The sequence below is a fragment of the Grammomys surdaster genome, unplaced genomic scaffold (assembly GCF_004785775.1).
Source record: "Grammomys surdaster isolate TR1022 unplaced genomic scaffold, NIH_TR_1.0 62, whole genome shotgun sequence".
Classification (NCBI taxonomy): Eukaryota; Metazoa; Chordata; class Mammalia; order Rodentia; family Muridae; genus Grammomys; species Grammomys surdaster.
The window spans coordinates 21134130-21153006 of NW_021604564.1; the positions used below are offsets into that span (position 1 = coordinate 21134130).

Below are 18877 nucleotides of genomic sequence, written 5' to 3' on the forward strand. Positions count from 1 at the left end.
GTTAATTTTTTTTAAGCTTTCTTTTCTTAGACCACATTATATTTTTCCCTTTTGATAATACCTATTTTATCCCTGTTTTGTAAGTAAAAATATGAAACAAATTCAGATAACCGTTACAAGGATTTAAAACTTAAGAATGCTTGTTAAAAGATATGTCTAGCATAGTATCTAAAGATAGAAGAGTTGTCTTATATTATTAAATCAAATTTAGCAAATTGTAGTCCATAAAAAGTAAAATCTTTAAAGTATTTCGGTTATGCTTGGTAACTTTAAATGAGATCATTAATCTTTTAGATTAGTAAAACTCAATTTGCATTTTAAAGTTCAGGTCTCAGTAAATATTCCTTATAGTCATGTAAGTAAATACTACCTTTTGTTATTAGAATAAGCTTGTCATGTATATGGGCTTCAGTCTGTCTAAACCGCTGTGAGAAATGCAAGTGCTCCTTAGATTATTCTGTTTAAATTTTCCCTAATTTAACTCCTCTCGATTGGTGACATGTTACAGTGTATTGAATAATTTTGTTTAACTGGATGTGTGTATATTCATACATCTGTATGTACATGAGCATACATCTGGGTATTTTTCTTGTTTTGGTTTTCTCAGGGAATGTGGATGAAGAACCCACTTCAGTCACTGGTCGAAAAGACTCACTAAGTATAAACCTTGAATTTGTGAAAGTGAGCTTGTCTCGGATCAGGCGCTCAGGAGGGGCCTCGTTTTTTGAAAGTCAGTCTGTAAGCAAGTCTACAAGCAAAATGGACACTACGTTAATCAATATATCTGGTATTCTCTTTTATAGTTTTTAATTGAAATATTATTTGAAACAATGAGCTCTGTTTTTAATAGTGCTTAAATATTAAGTATACTTGAACACTAAGCCTAGTGATAAAGGTAAGAAGTTCAACCCAGCCAACAAGACTCTCAACTCAGGCTGTTAGTGTTAGAATGTTTTCTAGGTACATATATCCAAGGGTAAAAATGTGCCAAATTAAAGAACAGAAATTCTTATTTTTTTATTTTGCTTCTCTGTTATGAGTTCATAAAATTTATGACTTTTTATTTATATCAACTTATAGAAGGCTACAACACTAAAAATGGGGTGAGTAGCCTTAATAAAAGTCCTTCTTTGTATTAGTAGGTGTGAGGCCAGCCATTTGTTCTCTTTGCATTATAACTGAAATGCTTAAAATTAAGTGAATATAACCATCTTGGGAATTTAGGGTACTAAGTGAAAATGTTTACAACAATGAGTCTTACTATATAGTATGTTCCCTTAAGCTGATAACCATTTAGCAAACATCTTAAGCCTATGTTTCATAGTAAACTTTTGCCAGGTACTGTGCTAGGTTACTAGTATAAACAGACATGAGTAATGCAAGGTCTTACATGGGACAAAAATAATAATACACATTAATTTCAGAAAAAAAAATATCCTTGAAAGTAGAAACATGATATTTTATATTTTAAATCATAGAGGTATCAAAAAAGGGATGTCTTTGGAGCATACTTTGGCTTCTATGGCCAAACACTTTATTGAACAGGGTGGATGGGGTAAGAGGGAGAAGTCCTGGCTAAAGGTAAAGATGGTGAAGTAGACCAGTAGCAGACTGAGGACTCAGGTTGAACTGAGGGATAAGATATTTATTTTTCAGGTGATGAAAAGCCATTAGAGGTTTCTAAAGAATTTGGATGATGCTTCAGATTGGTATTTTAGAGAGAGAGTCAGTAGTGCCACAAAAGATGGGAGGAAAAGATGCCTGAGAATGCTGCTGGACCATCAGTAGTGAGAGAAAATCTGGTGTAAAAGAGGAACAGAAGAAAAAGAGGGCAGAAAGGAAAGATGCCAAAACAGAGCCCCTGCAGAGAACCATAGGGTGCTTTTCTTGTGAAAGTTTCTTCCCTGAACAAAAAGGGAATTAAGTACTCCCTTGCACACAGCTGTTTGGTTTGCAGTTCCCTTTGTGCAGTTCATATCCCAGCTCATAATCTTGACCCATTCTCCATATTTGAGTGGAGCCCTGTGTTACATTAAAAGCTTGCTTTATAGCTAGTCTCTTGACCCTCTCTGTGACAGAGCAATAATAGAGCCCTAACTTGTCATCTCCCAAAGAAAGGACACGAAACTAATGATTTTGCAGCGCACGGTTTTTCTTTCATTTGAAGAAAGATCAAACCACTTGTTAAATGCAATGTATCCTGGTATTTTATGGTTTAGAACAGTAGGTATATTTAGCTCTATAATACCATGTCTGATAACTAAACTGTTAAAAGCTTTAGAAGTCTGTTCTAAGCTCTAACAAACTATTTCTGCATCAGCGGTTTGTGATATAGGTTCTGCTTCGTTTAAGTATGATATGCGACGACTCAGTGAAATCCTGGCATTTCCAAGAGCCTGGTATAGGAGAAGTATTGCAAGGCGCCTGTTCCTTGGAGATCAAACTGTAAATTTGCCAAGTAAGCATGTTATGCAACCATAATTAGATTTCTTTTCATTTGGGTTAAAGAAAACAAGGTCCATGATTAGTAATACAAATTTTGACTTACTTTGTAAGCTATACCATGTAATTCATTCATTTGTTCAAAAGAATGTCCATTGAGTCCCTCTAATGACAAGCACTAGGCATACCAAACAGACAAAGACCTTATCCTCTTGAAGATTACCTCCTAACATTTTATTCTATAATAATTTACAAGTGCAGATATGTGCTTATCTAAATAATAGTTAATTAAAGCATGGAAAAATGAAAAAATTGAAGACATCCTACCATTTTTGCTTCCATCTCTTTCTTGATCTTAGATATTGTTGTAGATATTGTTACGTTGAACTGAAAAGGTTGTGGAAATGAAGAGTACAATTGGCATGATATAGTGAAAAATGTAAAAAAATCTTGAGTGTGTCTGTTCTCTCTCCTGTAATGCACTTTTCCAGAATTAAATAAAATAATGGATTGTTCTTTGCAAATGCTGCTATCTGTGGAAGGAATAAACAATGTAGTTAGAAATAGTGTCTGGGTGAAAGGACTTTATCACTTAATGTTCTTATCTGTGATTTTGACTTTGTCTTTCACTATTGTGTTAGCATCTGGTCCAGGGACTCCTGATTCTATTGAAGGAGTGAGCCAGCACCTTTCTCCTGAGTCATCAAGGAAAGCATACTGCAGAACCTGGGATCAGCCAAGCCAGTCAGCCTCCTTCACCCATATGCCTCAGTCACCCAATGTCTTCAATGAGCACATGACCAGCAATACCATGTCACCGGGGACAGCAGCACAGAGCCTCAAGTCCCCAGCTTCCATAAGATCAAGGAGTGTTTCAGACTCTTCAGTTCCTCGAAGAGGTAACTTTTGTTGCCAGTATGCCTCCAGTGTTCCTAAGATTAAAAATCTTAATTACTCTCAGCTTTCCACCCACTGAAGATGAATTCTTGAGGAAAAAAAACCAATTAAGTACCAACCAGTTCTAGATCCTGCCTACAGAAGAGTTCTGTGGCTGTCAGGTAGGGAGTGAGGAGTTGCCACATTGTCAGTGTACTCTGTAAGAACAGCTGCTTTTAGAAACATTCCAACAATGTTGTGAGTGTGCCAAAAGATGGTTCAATATTGAAGACATGTAGTCTTTATATTGATTATAGAAACTAGTGGGTTTTACTTTGTAATAAGCTTTGTTTTATGTGAATAAATTGGCATTTGGTTTTTTTCTGCTTTTAGATTCAATTTCAAAAACATCAACTCCTGTTAACAAATCAAACAAAGCAGCAAGCCAGCAAGGGACTCCGTGGGAGACACTCGTTGTGTTCGCTATCAACCTGAAACAACTGAATGTCCAAATGAATATGAGTAATGTCATGGGAAATACAACGTAAGCTATTCAGAGGAAGTATATCTATCTATCAACATTTTAAGTGTTCCTTACAGTGTTGTAAAGCAGTTCAAACCCTTTTAAATATAGTAATATTTTTAAGACAGTAAATAGGTGAAAAGTTGTAAACTCTTTAGTCTGAAAATGGCTTGTTAGGATACTATAATACAAACAACCCGAAACACATTCCCAAAGGAGTATTATAAGGAAATAGAATACTTTTCTAGCTATAAAGCTTAATTAGTTTTAATATTCAAACATTGACCACATAGTGTTTGGTTCATATATGTGTTGAGCTGGGTGTGGTAGGTGTATGCCAATCATCCCAGCACTCAGGAGGCTGAGATAGGATCGTTTCAGTTCCAGTACTCAAGATCAGCTTCAGCAACACAGTGAGAGCCTGACTTAAAGAAAGGAAGTATTTCATTATAAAATCAGATCTTCTATGTATAATCTGATTTTGCTACTGGTTTTAATTCATGACATTACTAGCCACTTATCTAACAATCTTTTCCTTCTTCTTAGTTGGACAACTAGTGGTTTGAAAAGCCAAGGCCGGCTTTCTGTAGGAAGTAACCGTGATCGAGAGATTAGCATGTCTGTTGGCCTAGGAAGGTCACAGTTGGATTCCAAAGGAGGAGTCGTTGGTGGGACCATTGATGTCAATGCTTTGGAGATGGTCGGTATGTTGGAATTTTACAACTATGTAGCATATTTTCAAACATTATATTTAAAAAAAAAGTTTTAGAAAGTTGAATTTGATAAGTTTTTCATGAATATTTCTATGGAAAGTAATTATTGTTTTTATTTTAGCTCATATTTCTGAACATCCAAATCAGCAACCAAATCACAAAATACAGATTACTATGGGTTCTACTGAGTCTCGGGTTGATTACATGGGCTCAAGTATCCTCATGGGTATCTTCAGTAACGCTGATCTTAAGCTTCAGGATGAATGGAAAGTAAACTTATATAATGCCTTGGACTCAAGCATGACTGATAAAAGGTATGTATTCGGATGTCCCCTTCCGAAAACTTCATGTGACTCTCATTTGTTAACATTCAGGGGCAGGAGAAGTAGTTCTTTTTTTTTTTTTTTTACAGACTAATTTTTATATTCTACAACTAATACAAATGAAAAGCTGGGCAGGGGAGGATAATTATTTTTGCATTATTTATATCATCTCTGAAATTTATTATACAAATTCTATTTCATGCTTTAGTGAGATTTTTGTGCATGGAGATTTGAAGTGGGATATTTTTCAAGTAATGATATCAAGATCAACTACACCAGACTTGATAAAAATTGGAATGAAGCTTCAGGAGTTTTTCACCCAGCAGTTTGACACTAGTAAACGAGCTCTGTCGACCTGGGGACCTGTGCCTTACCTGCCACCCAAGACAATGACGAACAACCTGGAAAAGAATTCACAAGAACAACGTAAGGATTAGAATTCAACATGGATGTAGTTTTTATCTTCCCTATATGTTATATTCTTAAGTAACACATTTATATGCTGTCCTTAGAAAGTATCCTTTGGGCTCTCCATCCCATCCACTTAGCAAAGCACTGACAGTGACTCCTCAAGAAGATCTTTTATTGTTGAGAATAGTTTTGGATATCCTGAGTATTTTGTTATTCCAAATGAATTTGCGAATTGCTCTTTGTAACTCTGTGAAGAATTGAGTTGGAATTTTGGTGGGGATTGCATTGAATCTGTAGATTGCTTTTGGCAAGATGGCCATTTTTACCATATTAATCCTGCCAATCCATGAGCATGGGAGATCTTTCCATCTTCTGAGATTTTCTTCGATTTCTTTCTTCAGAGACTTGAAGTTCTTGTCATACAGATCTTTCACTTGCTTGGTTAGATTCACACCAAGCTATTTTTATTATTTGTGACTATTGTGAAGGGTATCATTTCCATAATTTCTTTCTCAGCCTCTTTATCCACTGATTTGTTTCAGTTAATTTTATATCCAGCCATTTTGCTGAAATTGACTTACTCTGCCCTGTGGCTTCAAGATTCAAGACAAATGTTGCTAAAGTTGTTGGATCACCAATGAATATGAAATAACATTATCTGATATCTTAGTTGAAGTCATAGTTAGAAAGAGAGTAATTAAAAGAAGGGGTCTTGAGTCTGGCAGATGAGCCTCACTCCAGGTATTCCACTGGTTATCTCTGTGTTCCTAGGATAATCACCCAACTTATGGTGATTCAGTGCCCAGTTTCATGTGTTATAAATGAGAAGGCATATAGTTACCTTATAGCAATCACACAAGAATGAAGCAGGTGGGCATATATGAAATCCTTACTATAGACTACAAGATATGTTAAATCATAATGTTGAAATAAGACCCACTAGGGAGTAAAAATATTTTCATAATTTAAAAACAAAAAGAAAACTGTGTTTCTAGTAATGGTGTCAGCTGCTCTTTGGGAAGGTATTACTTTTTATCTCCACTACAGCTTTCCTGCAGCATGCCTTCTCCGTGACAAAATTAGATTCTAATTTGTGGCATGGGCTGAGGATGCAGAATAACTGAGTCTGTCTATTAACCTAGATATTAGGCAGGTTATACTTCACTCAGTAATTAAGAAATTAGCTTGTATTTATTAAGCATCAACTACATGCTTTGGTACTTCTCTAGGCACAAGAGTTGCAAGATGTGACCATCTCTCTTAACTCATGAACTTTACATTCAAATAGGAGATGGAGACTGTAATTAAATATATAAAAGTCATGGCTTCAGGTAGATAGAAGCGCTTATTTAAAAAACAAAGCACAGGAAGGCTATAGAGAAGGTTAAAGTGAAATAATGGCTATTTCAGAAAAGATGAGGGAAGTCTTGTCTGAAGTGACATGTTAGTAGAAATGCGTCGATGGTTGAAAGATCTGAGCTAGCATGTTGGGGAAGGTTCTGGGCAGAGGGCTGTGGAGGTCTGAAGCTCCTGTTGTTCCTCATAAAGTTGATTTATTTGAGAATCATTGCTGGACCTGGTAGCATAGTTCTCTCATCTTAACTACTTGGGAAGCTGAATCAGGAGACTACAGATCAAGTTCAAAGGCAGTTTGGACAACTTAGTGTAAGATCCTGTCTCAGAATGAAATGCTCACAATAGTCTAGAGGTGTGATTGAGTTGTAGGCCCTTGCCTGACATGTTCCCAATGGATGCAGGGATTTGAGGGGAAATGTTAGTCATTAAAATAACTGTGAACAGAGCAGAATGATCAGTAAGAAAAATATTGGACATTACCTCAGGTAAAGGGCAAAAATAAGGTTCTTAATATGATGGGTATTGTAGAGTTTTTAAGACATTTGGTATCATTTGGTTTACCTTGCCATATAATACTCCTTTGCAAATAACCACCATAGCTACTGTGGAGAGAACAAGGCAGTTAGGGATGGACACGGGAAGGACATTGTGAAATCCAGACTAAAGAGGATGGTATCTTTAACTAGGATGACAGTGGTAAATGTGATCAATGGTAAACAGAATGAGGACAACTTGGTAACTCTTAGTTGGTTTGTTTATTTATGGTTTTAGGGTTTTCTTGATGCAGGGTTTCTCTACATAGCCCTAGCTGTCCTGGAACTATGTAGACCAGGCTGACCTCCTAAGTGCTAGGATTGAAGGTGTGCACCGCTACACCTGAGCAAACTCCTTAGTTTTTTATCATAGAAATAATGTGTGTACATTGAAAGCAATCTAGTAAATGTAAGCAAAAGTGAAGGGTCATATTCCTGCCTCAGAATCATCATTGTGAAGCAGCTTAGAGCTTAAACATGAACAAGTTTTTATATATTTCCTACGTATTTGTACACTTGTTTGTTTGTACATGTATAATACCTGGAAATCTATATTTTGAAAGTGCTGAGGAATGAACTCAGGGCCTTCCACATGCCAAGCAAAATGCTCTATTACTGAGCTGTGCTCAGCCTAGGAAATTCTTTTGAAAAGCAGATCTGATACAGGAGATAGTGAGTGGACTTAAGAATGTGGATTCTAACTAGGTCCAAGTGTGGTGCTGATGGTGTTAGTCGTCTGACCTCACTTTAAGTCGAAAGCATATGGGAAAGAAAGAAACATAACCTCCCCTCCCATTTCTATTTTTTCACCTGTGAAAAGTTGATAGGCGTAACTGACAGTCACCTTATTTAATGCTGTGTGGAATTTGTGTGAAATATCATTCAGGCTCTTTGTAAGTCAATCAGCATTACAGACATCGAGTTGTGAGAGTTGTGAACATTAGAAGCTCATACCTTCCCAAGCTCTGTCCATCCTTATGCAGCATCTTTCCCTACTGTCTGTTGAACAGTTGCTTAGCATCCCCCATGATTTCCACTCATTATCAGAGTGGAAAACACACATCATACACATGGCTGTAGAACACACCCACCTCTGCCTTTTGCCCTGTTCAAGATACTTGAGACAACCTAATGACAAATGTTTCTTGGTTTTCTTGTAGTGCTTGATGCTGCACACCATCGACATTGGCCTGGCGTGTTGAAGGTGGTGTCTGGATGCCACATATCCTTATTTCAGGTTCCATTACCAGAAGATGGAATGCAGTTTGGAGGATCCATGAGCTTGCATGGAAATCATATGACCCTGGCTTGTTTTCATGGTCCAAATTTCCGTTCAAAATCTTGGGCCCTTTTTCATTTAGAAGAACCAAATATTGCCTTTTGGACTGAAGCTCAGAAAATCTGGGAAGATGGTAACCTGACACATTTCCAGCTTTCATTCTGTGTGTCTTCTGGCATGATTTTGTGTGTTGATTTTTGAGGAGTGTGTGTGTGTGTCTGTGTGTGTGTCTGTGTGTCTGGCATAAGTGTGTTTGTGTATGGTTTGTCTATGGTATATGTGTGTTTTTATATGCTGTGTGTTCATGTCTGTCTATGAGTGAAGGCATGTGCATGCCACAGTGCATGGGGTATGAGTGCTCACCCTCCACCTTCTTTAAGACCAGGCTAGCTGACTCATGTGCTTCCAGGGATTCTCCTATGTCCACCTCACATCTCTCTATAGGCGTCCTGGGGTTAGACACGTATAACACTGTGTCCAGCTTTCTGTTGGTTCTGGAGATTGAAGCTTCGGACCTCATACTTGCACAACAAATGCTCTACACACTAAGCCATCTCTCTGACCTTCTTTTTTCTTTTGTTTGTTTGCAGTTGTTTATTTTGGAAGGGATTTGTTTATACTATAGCACACATGTGGAAGTCAGAGGACGACTTAAGGAGTTGGTCCTCAGTTTCCATCACGTAGACTTCAGGAGTTAAATTCAGATTGTCAGGCTCGGTAGCAAGTGTCTTTATCCCCGAGTCATCTCACCAGCCCTTCTGATTTTTTTTTATTGGAGAAATCCATCTCAGTTATCCTATAACTAAAAGATTAAGGAGTTCATTGTTAGTGAATCAGCATTTGTAAAGTATAGACTTGTTAAAGAAACATCTAAACATATTCTAAACTTGCCCTCTTACTCCATGTTACTTAAATTTAGTGCTGCTGTGACTGGCCTTAGCATGTTATCTAGAAATATTCCTTGTAAAAATGTGAAGACAGTGCTAGTGTAAAGATTCTGTTAGACAAAACTGCAGGCAGTAATAGAACCCTAGAATACTTCAAGGAATATTTGGTCAACACAGATTGGCCTTGGTGGGATTTTTAAAAAAGGACACCCAGACATACACAAAATTCTCAAAGAACTAATAAAAATGTAAAAACAACAGTACCTTTGAGCAGTTTCCTATTCAGTGTTTCCTTGTGTTTTGCTTTATAACAGTGTCTTACTCATTAGCCCAGGTTGTCCTATAACTCATGATCCCCCTGCCTCTGCTTCCTGAGAGGTATACACAGGTATACCACTGATTGACCCACTCTGAGGTACGAAGTTTCTTATCAAGGTGGTTGATGTTCTTCATCTCACTGGGATAAATCCAGCTATTTGTGGGCTTTCTGGTTTATTTAGCCTTTCCTACTCTGTATAGCTTAACTACATCTGTTATGCTTGATGCTTGTTATTTTCTTAGCCATAAAGACGGTTTATCACTTTTAGAAACATACTTTTCTTGTGTTGTAGGCTCTAGTGATCACTCTACATACATTGTTCAAACACTGGATTTTCATCTGGGTCATAATACCATGGTTACCAAACCATGTGGTGCTCTGGAAAGCCCCATGGCAACAATAACCAAGATAACAAGGCGTCGTCACGAAAACCCACCACATGGAGTAGCAAGTGTAAAAGAATGGTTCAACTATGTCACTGCCACAAGGAATGAAGGTTAAATATTTAGCCTTTATTGGGCTTATTTTGTTTCTTGTTTTATTTTGAGCTCTTGTCAGCTGTTCAGAAATCAAGTAGAGGTCAAGTTTTCAAGTCTTGATACAGTTTTAATTTTATTTCTGTTGATACACAAAGTGGTTATTTAATACAAGAAACAACTACCTGGTAGTACAACATTTTACAGATTCAAATTATTCTAGAAATAACTGAAACCATCCCAAATAAATTGGTTTTAAATAAATAAAAATAAATTTGTTAATTTTGTAACATTTGGTAAATATTTTAGAATTATTGGAAAAAAATGTTTTGTAGTTATTCTCAAAATTAGACATTTGGGAAATGTACTATATGGCCAACTAACCTGGAATAAAATTTTAGTAATATTACCCCTATCAATTCATAATGTGAATCCTTTTGAAGAATTTTTTATCTATGAGACCACTTCTCTGGTCTAACAGCCAGGATAACAAGGTGTCCCCACAAAAGCACGCCTCATGGAGTACTGAGTGTAGAATAATATTCAACCCTGTCACTACCAGGTCAGGTCATGTTGTGAATAACTATGGTGTTTGCCAGGTCACTCCTATTTGATTGCTTTCGGTTTGCATGTGTAACGTTGCTTTTATCAATCATCTGATATTTGGTAAAGCTGATTAGATTGAGACATGTTATGATTGAATGTTTTACTTAAAAGTGACATTTCTAAATAAGATTACTTGTAACGTGATTTTTTTAGATTAGCTTTCAGGAATAGGCACACAATCTGGATGGGAGGAAACGTTTTTTTAAAAGAAGAAAGTAAAAGAAGATTAGATTTTGTCCTATTTTGACTTTTATACATTTGAAATAGGGTTGTTATTGAGATTTTGTTGTTGTTGTTGTCTTTTTTTTTAAGATTTTCTTTTAACTAGGATGTTCCAGGAAGCTGTTTATGTATCTACAGCAATGATCTTCACAGAAATAGAGTAGTTATAATGTCCCAAAAAAATAGGACTTCTACATAATTTCAAGGGTCAGGATAGTATTTAGTGTTCAATCTATAAAGACCATTCAGTTTGATAAAATCCAACTTAAGACATGATTAAAATTGACAGTTCTAGACATACTAAAACTGGAGAAACCAAAACTAGCAGGTATTTGGTTTATCCAAAATTCACATTACAGTGTTTTGGTTTTGACAAGAGTAAAGTATATGTGCACATTTGTTAAGAATATCATTTCCAGCTTGTAAAGTGATTAGCATTTGATACAGTATCCTTAAAGTCACACTTTGTACAATTTAGCTAAATCTCTTACTCTGAGCCCTCATTTATTTGCCTTTGTCTAAATACAGCTTATCACTTTTAGAGACATACTTTTTTGTCACTAGGCTTTAGTGATTGTAAATTATTTATTTCAGCTATCCCATATAAAAGCCACAAAAGCCTGGTATTTTCACTTACAAGCAGTAAGCCTAGATTGAGCAGGTTCTGAGCTATTCTAACTCACAGCCATATGCCCCTGATTGCTTCCTGTTTGAGTCTCACCAGGGCTGTTTTTGCTCCCTCAGTCTGTCCTCAGGTGCATTTCTTCTGGTCACATTCTCCTGTTTCAGGTCCTGCCTTACTCTCTTTCCTGCCCAATCACTGACTCTAGCCTTTTATTCATCTTTAAATTGGGAAGCAAGGTTTACACAACAAAGACTGGTATACATGAAAATTCAATTGTCTGGGAGCAACCAGATCTTGGGGTTCAGAATTTAAAATTTGTATACATAGCAACAGACAAACCCCCAACAATTGATCATCCTCTACACATTGTTTAAATGCAATGTGGTGACAGTGACCTTCGGTTTAATGTAACTCTTTCTGTTTTATGTATGTAGAGCTAAACTTACTTCGTAATGTTGATGCTAATAACACGGAGAACAGTACTGCTGTGAAGAATTCTAGTTTGTTGAGTGGATTCCGGGGAGGTTCTAGCTACAACCATGAAACAGAGACCATCTTTGCATTACCAAGGATGCAGCTAGAATTTAAATCAATTCATGTTCAAGAACCACAGGAGCCTTCATTACAAGGTATATGAAAAAATATCCTTAGTCTTAACAGTAGCTAAGAAAATTCTAAAGAAACTTCTTACTCTCTTACTATAGGCTATTTTGGTATGTTAATTTAATAAAACTGGTGATGTAAGTCAAATTGATGTTTTTACCAGATATACATAGACTGTGGTGAATTTATTTAGCCTGTTTGTACCTTTTTTTCCCAAGCATTAGGAAGAGTAATTGGACTTTATTTGAAGGAACAATAATACATTCTAGGAATGTTTTAATACTTTACCTTTAGTCTATAAATCATATGCACATAGCAATTGCTCATTTCTCAAATCTTTACATTATAAATCTTTACATTATATTATTTGTATTATAATATAAATATATTACAAGTGGATGCATTTACATGGATCTATGTAGATCTTTATTGCTGGAAGTGGCCTTTGTTTCATGGACTTTTTCACTATAAAAGACCTTTATTGTTTCAGATGCCAACTTGAAACCCAAGGTAGAATGCAGTGTGGTGACAGAGTTCACTGACCACATCTGTGTGACTATGGATGCTGAACTCATCATGTTTCTCCATGATCTAGTATCAGCATATCTGAAAGAAAAAGAAAAGGGTGGGTTGCATATTTCTTTCTTCTATCAATTTACAGGAAAGGCAAGTGTCAGTGGATTAGCATGGAGAATGTTTTTATGGTCTAGGGATAGGATGAATGCCTTTTCCTCTGTGCGCTGCAAATGTCATGAAGTAGTACTTCTAAGTAATCTACATCACAGATTCCTGAGTTTCTGCTGGATGCGTGGCACATTTTAATTTTGTTTACATTTATTTAGTTTTTGGGGGGATGGATTCATCATGACACACATATGGAGGTCAGAAGACAGCTTACAGGAGTCCATTCTCTCCTTCCACTGTATTGTCTCCAAAAGTTAAACTCAGGTCATCAGCAAACACTTCCACCTGCTGAGCTGTCTGACTGGCCCACAATGGTACTCATTTTAATCATGAGGCGTTTCTTACTTTATAAAGAGGTTTTATTAATTAATTAATTAATTAGGATCTGAAAAGGTGGCTCAAAAACAACCTATAGCTACTGCTCCAGAGGACCAAACACTTCCTTCTAGCCCCTGCTACACACACACACACACTCAGAGAGAGAGAGAGAGAGAGAGAAAGAGAGAGAGAGAGAGAGAGAGAGAGAGAGAGAGAGAGAGAGAAGATACATGTACATATATACATCAATTAAAAAAATTAGTAGTTTCTAAAAATATGAAAGTCTGTAGTTAAGCCTTATAGGTGATTTTTGCAAGTTGGGAGAGTGGGAGGAAATAGTACAGATTTAAGTACTAAAGACGCAACTTCCTAATAAAGTTGCATTATTAGTCAGATCATACAGTTGGAGAAACTAAATTTAATAAGGAGATAAATCTATGCAGAGAAACATTTTTGTTTTATAAATAAATTACTTAGACCTTAGTGGCCTGGTTTTGACTTCATGAGCTAGATAACACTAATTTCCTTTCCGGCACATTAAGTGCTGCTGTAACACATTAGTTACTACATGCAGTGGCCCTGGTAACCTACTTGGAATTGGTCAGATGTGTTGTAGTACTCCATAGCTCTTGATGAAGTGAGGTAATTTGAAAGGGTAAGGAATGTCCTCTCAAACATGGTGATTTATTGCATTCAGTATTTATTGTACAACTTTTGTGCCTATGAAATATAAAGTTACAGTGGGCTAAATATCAAATGTGTTTGTTTCCCCAGTGCGGGGATCTAGGGCCTCATGCATGCTAGCAGACACTTAACCACTTAGCTTTTTTCACCTTTTGTTGTTTCTTGTAGTGGTGGTGATATTGAGGCAGGCTTTCTGTATGTTGCCCAAGATGACCTTGAGCTCACTCTGTATCCTAGGCAGGCCTTGAACTTTTGATCCTCCTGCTTCACCTTCCCATATAGGTCTGGGAGAGCAGGTACTTTGCCAGGCTCAACTCTACACGTGATTCTCAGTAAATGTAACTTGGAAAAACTATAACTTACTCAGATCATTCTTTAATAATAGGTTTTTGTTTTTTATGAAGAAAAAATGTTAAATTTACCTTGCAGATACCTCAAAACTAAATGTCAAAACAACCATATTGAAAGAGTCCCAAGTTAACATAGACTGAAGTGCTTTTCCATTACTCTTCATCAGAAATATACCAAAAATTGAATGAGAGTAAAAATCTTTAATGATAGTGGAAAGAGTAAGATTGAGCTGCCTCATGCCTTGCCCTAGACAGCACTGTCTGCCGAACCTTCCCAAAGTGTGAGCCCGCCTTTCATGTCCTAGCACTGACGTAGAGCAGGCACTGGTTAACATGTTGCTCATGCTGTGTTCAATATCTATACAAAATGTATACAAAGCAGACTTTGTGCAAATCAACATTCAAACTTAATTTTCAGTCTGCATGTATATGAAAGTCTGTATTTATGTCTCTCAAATATATTATGAAACCTTTGACATTTTGTGTAATATTGTAGTGGTTTCAGTCTGCCTCAAATTAGTCTACCTCTTAAAGCAGAATCTTAATTTAATTTAAACTATTTTAGTGAGGCATGGTTGGCTTAAAGCTCAGTGACTTAAGAGGATGCAAGTTCAAGGCCAACCCAACCAATTTAATGTACATTTTTCTTAGGGAAAAACTTAAAGGGATTAGGGACAATACATATATATACACATACATACATACATACATACATCTTAGTGGTATAGTACTTGGGTAGCATCTGGTAGGCCTATACTCAATCCCCAGTAGAACATAAGCAGTTATAAGACATTTGAATGAGAAAAGACAAAATGATGTTAAACATAAGCTTCTCTGAGAAAGTTTACACTATTATGTAAGACTAGACAGAAATCAACAATTTCTAGAACATGGTGATATATTACAGCAGTGTAACTTCTACCAATAATAGAAGCCCAGTAAGCAGCAGAACCTGTAGGCATCTATGTTCTGACTGAGATACTACCTAGCTTGTTACCAATCAAGTTATGATAAAAGCTGCATAATAAACATCATATTCAATTGTTTTAAGTCCACTTTGTGTTCTGAAGTTTGTAGTTCAAGAGAAATGCTGTGTTTATTCAATTAGATCACATAAAAAGCTATATATGTCTCAGATTTGATCATACAAGTGTGTGTATTTATAGTAGCCAACTTTAAAGAGACTTTTCTTAAGCACCATGAGGAAAGGATTGTACACAAAATTCTGACTATTGACTTTTTATGTAACTATACAACTATTAACATGTAAAAAAGCACTGATTACACACTTAATTTGAATTTGGTATATAAATTACAATCCAACTAAACTTTTAAAAGTCATCAAGCTACAACTTTTTTTGCTATGTTGAAGTTTAGACTCAAGGTTTCACATAGCTAAGAAAGTATTTTACCATGGAATTATTAACCCCTGGTCCTCCTTTAAATTTTTATTTTGAGACACAGTCTCACCAAATTTTAATCTAACTTGAAATAGGCAGTCTCCTCAGTCTCCTACTCCTCGGAGATTACAGATATGACCAGCATACTCAACGACTAGTCATCATTCAGGAAATCCACCTCTGTTGACTACAGTGCTCTACACTTGCTAATACAGATGTGATCTCTACATTCTTTACCACAGTGACAACCTCACTTTTCTCAGAAATACTAAGAATTTATATTTTCCCTTGGCTTATTTTAAAATACCTTTTAACAGGCGTAATTAAATGAAACTTGGCATGGTAGTAGAGCTAGTGGTGTTTCTTAAGATCTGGCTTTATACTTATTATTATTATTATTATTACCATTATTATAGCCATTTTTCCACCTCGGATTTTATCCACTCGACCAGGACAAAAATGTCCAATTATTATACACGATGACAATTCCTCTGAGAGAGACAGAGAAGATAGCATCACGTACACCACTGTGGACTGGCGAGACTTCATGTGCAACACATGGCATCTGGAGCCTACTCTGAGGTAAGAATTGGGTGTGCACACCTCAGCATGTCCAAGGGTACTGCCGTGCTGTCTTTTCCAACTTATGTGACCAAATGCTTGACAAGAAGCTGAAGCTGGGGAAGTGTTATGGCTCACAGTTTAAGAGGAAATACATTGTCCATCTTGGTGGCACACTATGAAAGAGCTGTTCACAGTGTATACACAGTCAGAACTAGAAAAGTGACAGGAAGTGTAGCCAGGCTCTAACACCTCAAAACCTCCTCCAGTAAAGCCTCACCTCCTAAAGATTCCACAATCTCCACAATCTTCAACACTGCCATCAGCTGGGGACCAAGTGTTCAATGCAGCCCATGGAAGACATAGTTTATGTTCAAACCACAATACCCACTGCATCCCCCACAGGCTTAAAGCCACCCCATAATGAAAAATGCATTTATTCACTTTGAAACGTTTTCATAGTCCCAACCCTATTTAAAATTCCAAAGTTTCTTTTGGGACTTAAGGCTGTTTCTTAACTGTGAACTGCTATACAATCAAAGAACAAGTTAATATTTCCAATATGCAGTGGCACAGAATAAACCTTCCCCATTCCTATGGAGGAATTGGGCCATGGCAAGGAAAGATTGAACCAAAGCAGTACTGAAACCCAACAGGGCAGAAACAAAGGCTCCACTCTTCCAGCTCTGCCTCCTGAAATACACCCCCCACCCCCACCCCTCCCTCTCTCTCTCTCCTTTCTCTCTCTCTCTTTCGGGCCAGTTCTCACACCTGCAGCTTTTCTCAGGAGCATCCCACTGTCCTGGCACCCATCGTTCTCTGCTTCCTTTGTACTTAATGCTTCACTTGCACAGCTCCTTCACTTTCACAGTGAGCTCCTCACCCTTCTGTGCAGAGACTTTGAGCCAACGTTTTTCAGAGGTATAGATGCAGTAAAACCATTTTTCTCCTCCCTCATATCCGCCCCCTTTTCCCTCTACTCTAACCCTCCCCCCACCCCCGCCCTACCTCTGTTCTTCCCAGTAACTGGCTGTAGCCACTTTTATTTAACCAATAGCTTTAGACTGGGGAGTAAGGTTTACACAACAAAGTCCACTGTATGTGAGGATTCACTGGTCTGGGGGGCAGCCAGATCATGGGGTTCAGAATTTAGCATCTGCACACATAACACCAGACCAGCCCCCAATACGTATCAGCACACATAAATTATTTTTAGGAACTATTACAATGAACACAAGGCTTTTAGACTCAAGTATTCAAATAAATCTGCTAAAGTGTTTTATCCAGAGTATATTAAGGGAGTGCAGTCATGTTCATGCATCATATACCTTGATAATGACCATTTCTAATTACCATTTTAGACTGATTTCTTGGACTGGAAGAAAAATTGATCCTGTAGGTGTTGATTATATTCTTCAAAAATTGGGCTTTCACCATGCCAGGACTACTATTCCCAAATGGCTTCAGAGAGGAGTGATGGACCCACTGGACAAGGTGCTGTCCGTTCTCATCAAAAAACTCGGAACTGCCCTGCAGGATGAGAAGGAGAAGAAAGGAAAAGACAAAGAAGAACACTAGAATAGTAACTCCATCTGTGACACACCTGACTCTGTCCGTTAAATTATATTACACTGCAATTTTTTTCAGCATAAATTAAGTGGTACTTTAGAATAATTCTAATTTTGTGACCATTTATTGAAACAGTTTGTAAGTTAATCTGTTTATTCTAGCTTTACCATTCTGTATACAGTAAAGTATTGCATGAAGATGTAAATTTTGTAGACAAATTAATTAAAAGATATACATCTGCTCATTAAAGTTTATGATTGTTTTATGTGCAATATGGTTGCTGCATTTAAAGTATTTACAGAGTAACTGTGAATTTTTTTTTCTTCTTGGCCATAACTTTTAGAAAAAAATCTTGTTGATAATGTGATTGGGGGTCTTTTTTTTATGTAGACTTGTATAAAGATCTATTTGTATATAATTTGAGTAATTGTGATGATTGTATACCACAAAAATATTGTTCGTAACTATTGTAATAAAGTCACAATAATGGCTTCAGTCTGTAGTTGTTTCCTATCTCTGCCTCATTTGCTTGTTTGTCAGTATGTAAATGTTCATTCTGTTTCACAATTAACCATATATTTTAAAATACGATGCTTGTAAAATTCAAATGCATAAAAATACTTAATAAAAATAGTTTTAGGGAAAAGGTCCCCAGAGGTTTCAGAGCCATTAGGTATTGCTTTTTTCTGTGGTGAGTACACAGATGCTCAATTTTATCATTACACTGCATTTCATTCTTCTGAATATAACAATGCTTATAAAGTCATAAGATTTGTTACATATACACATGTATATATAGTATATGTGTGAAAAACTAGTACATATATATGCATACTAAAAAGAATTTTTTTATCTAAAATGATACTCCAATTCTCAGTGTACATGAACAAATGAATATTCAGAAGTAGATATATTGTTGATAACTCGAATTGAAAATTTGACCAAGCCAGGACATTCTAAAAAGTGGACATGCAACAGAACTGAATAAACCAGAGCTAGAAGACACCTCAGGGAAACTTCTGGTAGACCTTTCCATAGAGGTGAATATTAAATAATAGAACAGACCTCTAGAAAAACTACATGCCAGACCCAGAACTGTGTCCAGTAGGCAGTGATA

General features: G+C 36.7%; 1 protein-coding gene across 3 annotated transcripts in view; it reads left to right on the plus strand.

Annotated features, from left to right (window-relative positions):
- The window catches only part of Kiaa1109 (KIAA1109 ortholog), a 189899-nt gene extending 171637 nt beyond the window's left edge, over positions 1-18262 (plus strand). For all 3 annotated transcript variants that reach the window (XM_028763894.1, XM_028763886.1, XM_028763876.1), the window contains 13 exons: positions 608-787; positions 2321-2458; positions 3084-3341; positions 3712-3862; positions 4388-4545; positions 4676-4868; positions 5086-5303; positions 8338-8589; positions 9955-10158; positions 12026-12220; positions 12685-12819; positions 16047-16212; positions 17553-18262. In XM_028763894.1, coding sequence (XP_028619727.1) covers positions 608-787; positions 2321-2458; positions 3084-3341; positions 3712-3862; positions 4388-4545; positions 4676-4868; positions 5086-5303; positions 8338-8589; positions 9955-10158; positions 12026-12220; positions 12685-12819; positions 16047-16212; positions 17553-17769 — 2465 coding nt within the window. In that variant the 3' untranslated portion in view covers positions 17770-18262. The remainder of the gene's footprint in view (positions 1-607; positions 788-2320; positions 2459-3083; positions 3342-3711; positions 3863-4387; positions 4546-4675; positions 4869-5085; positions 5304-8337; positions 8590-9954; positions 10159-12025; positions 12221-12684; positions 12820-16046; positions 16213-17552) is intronic.
- The last annotated feature ends 615 nt before the right edge of the window (positions 18263-18877 follow it).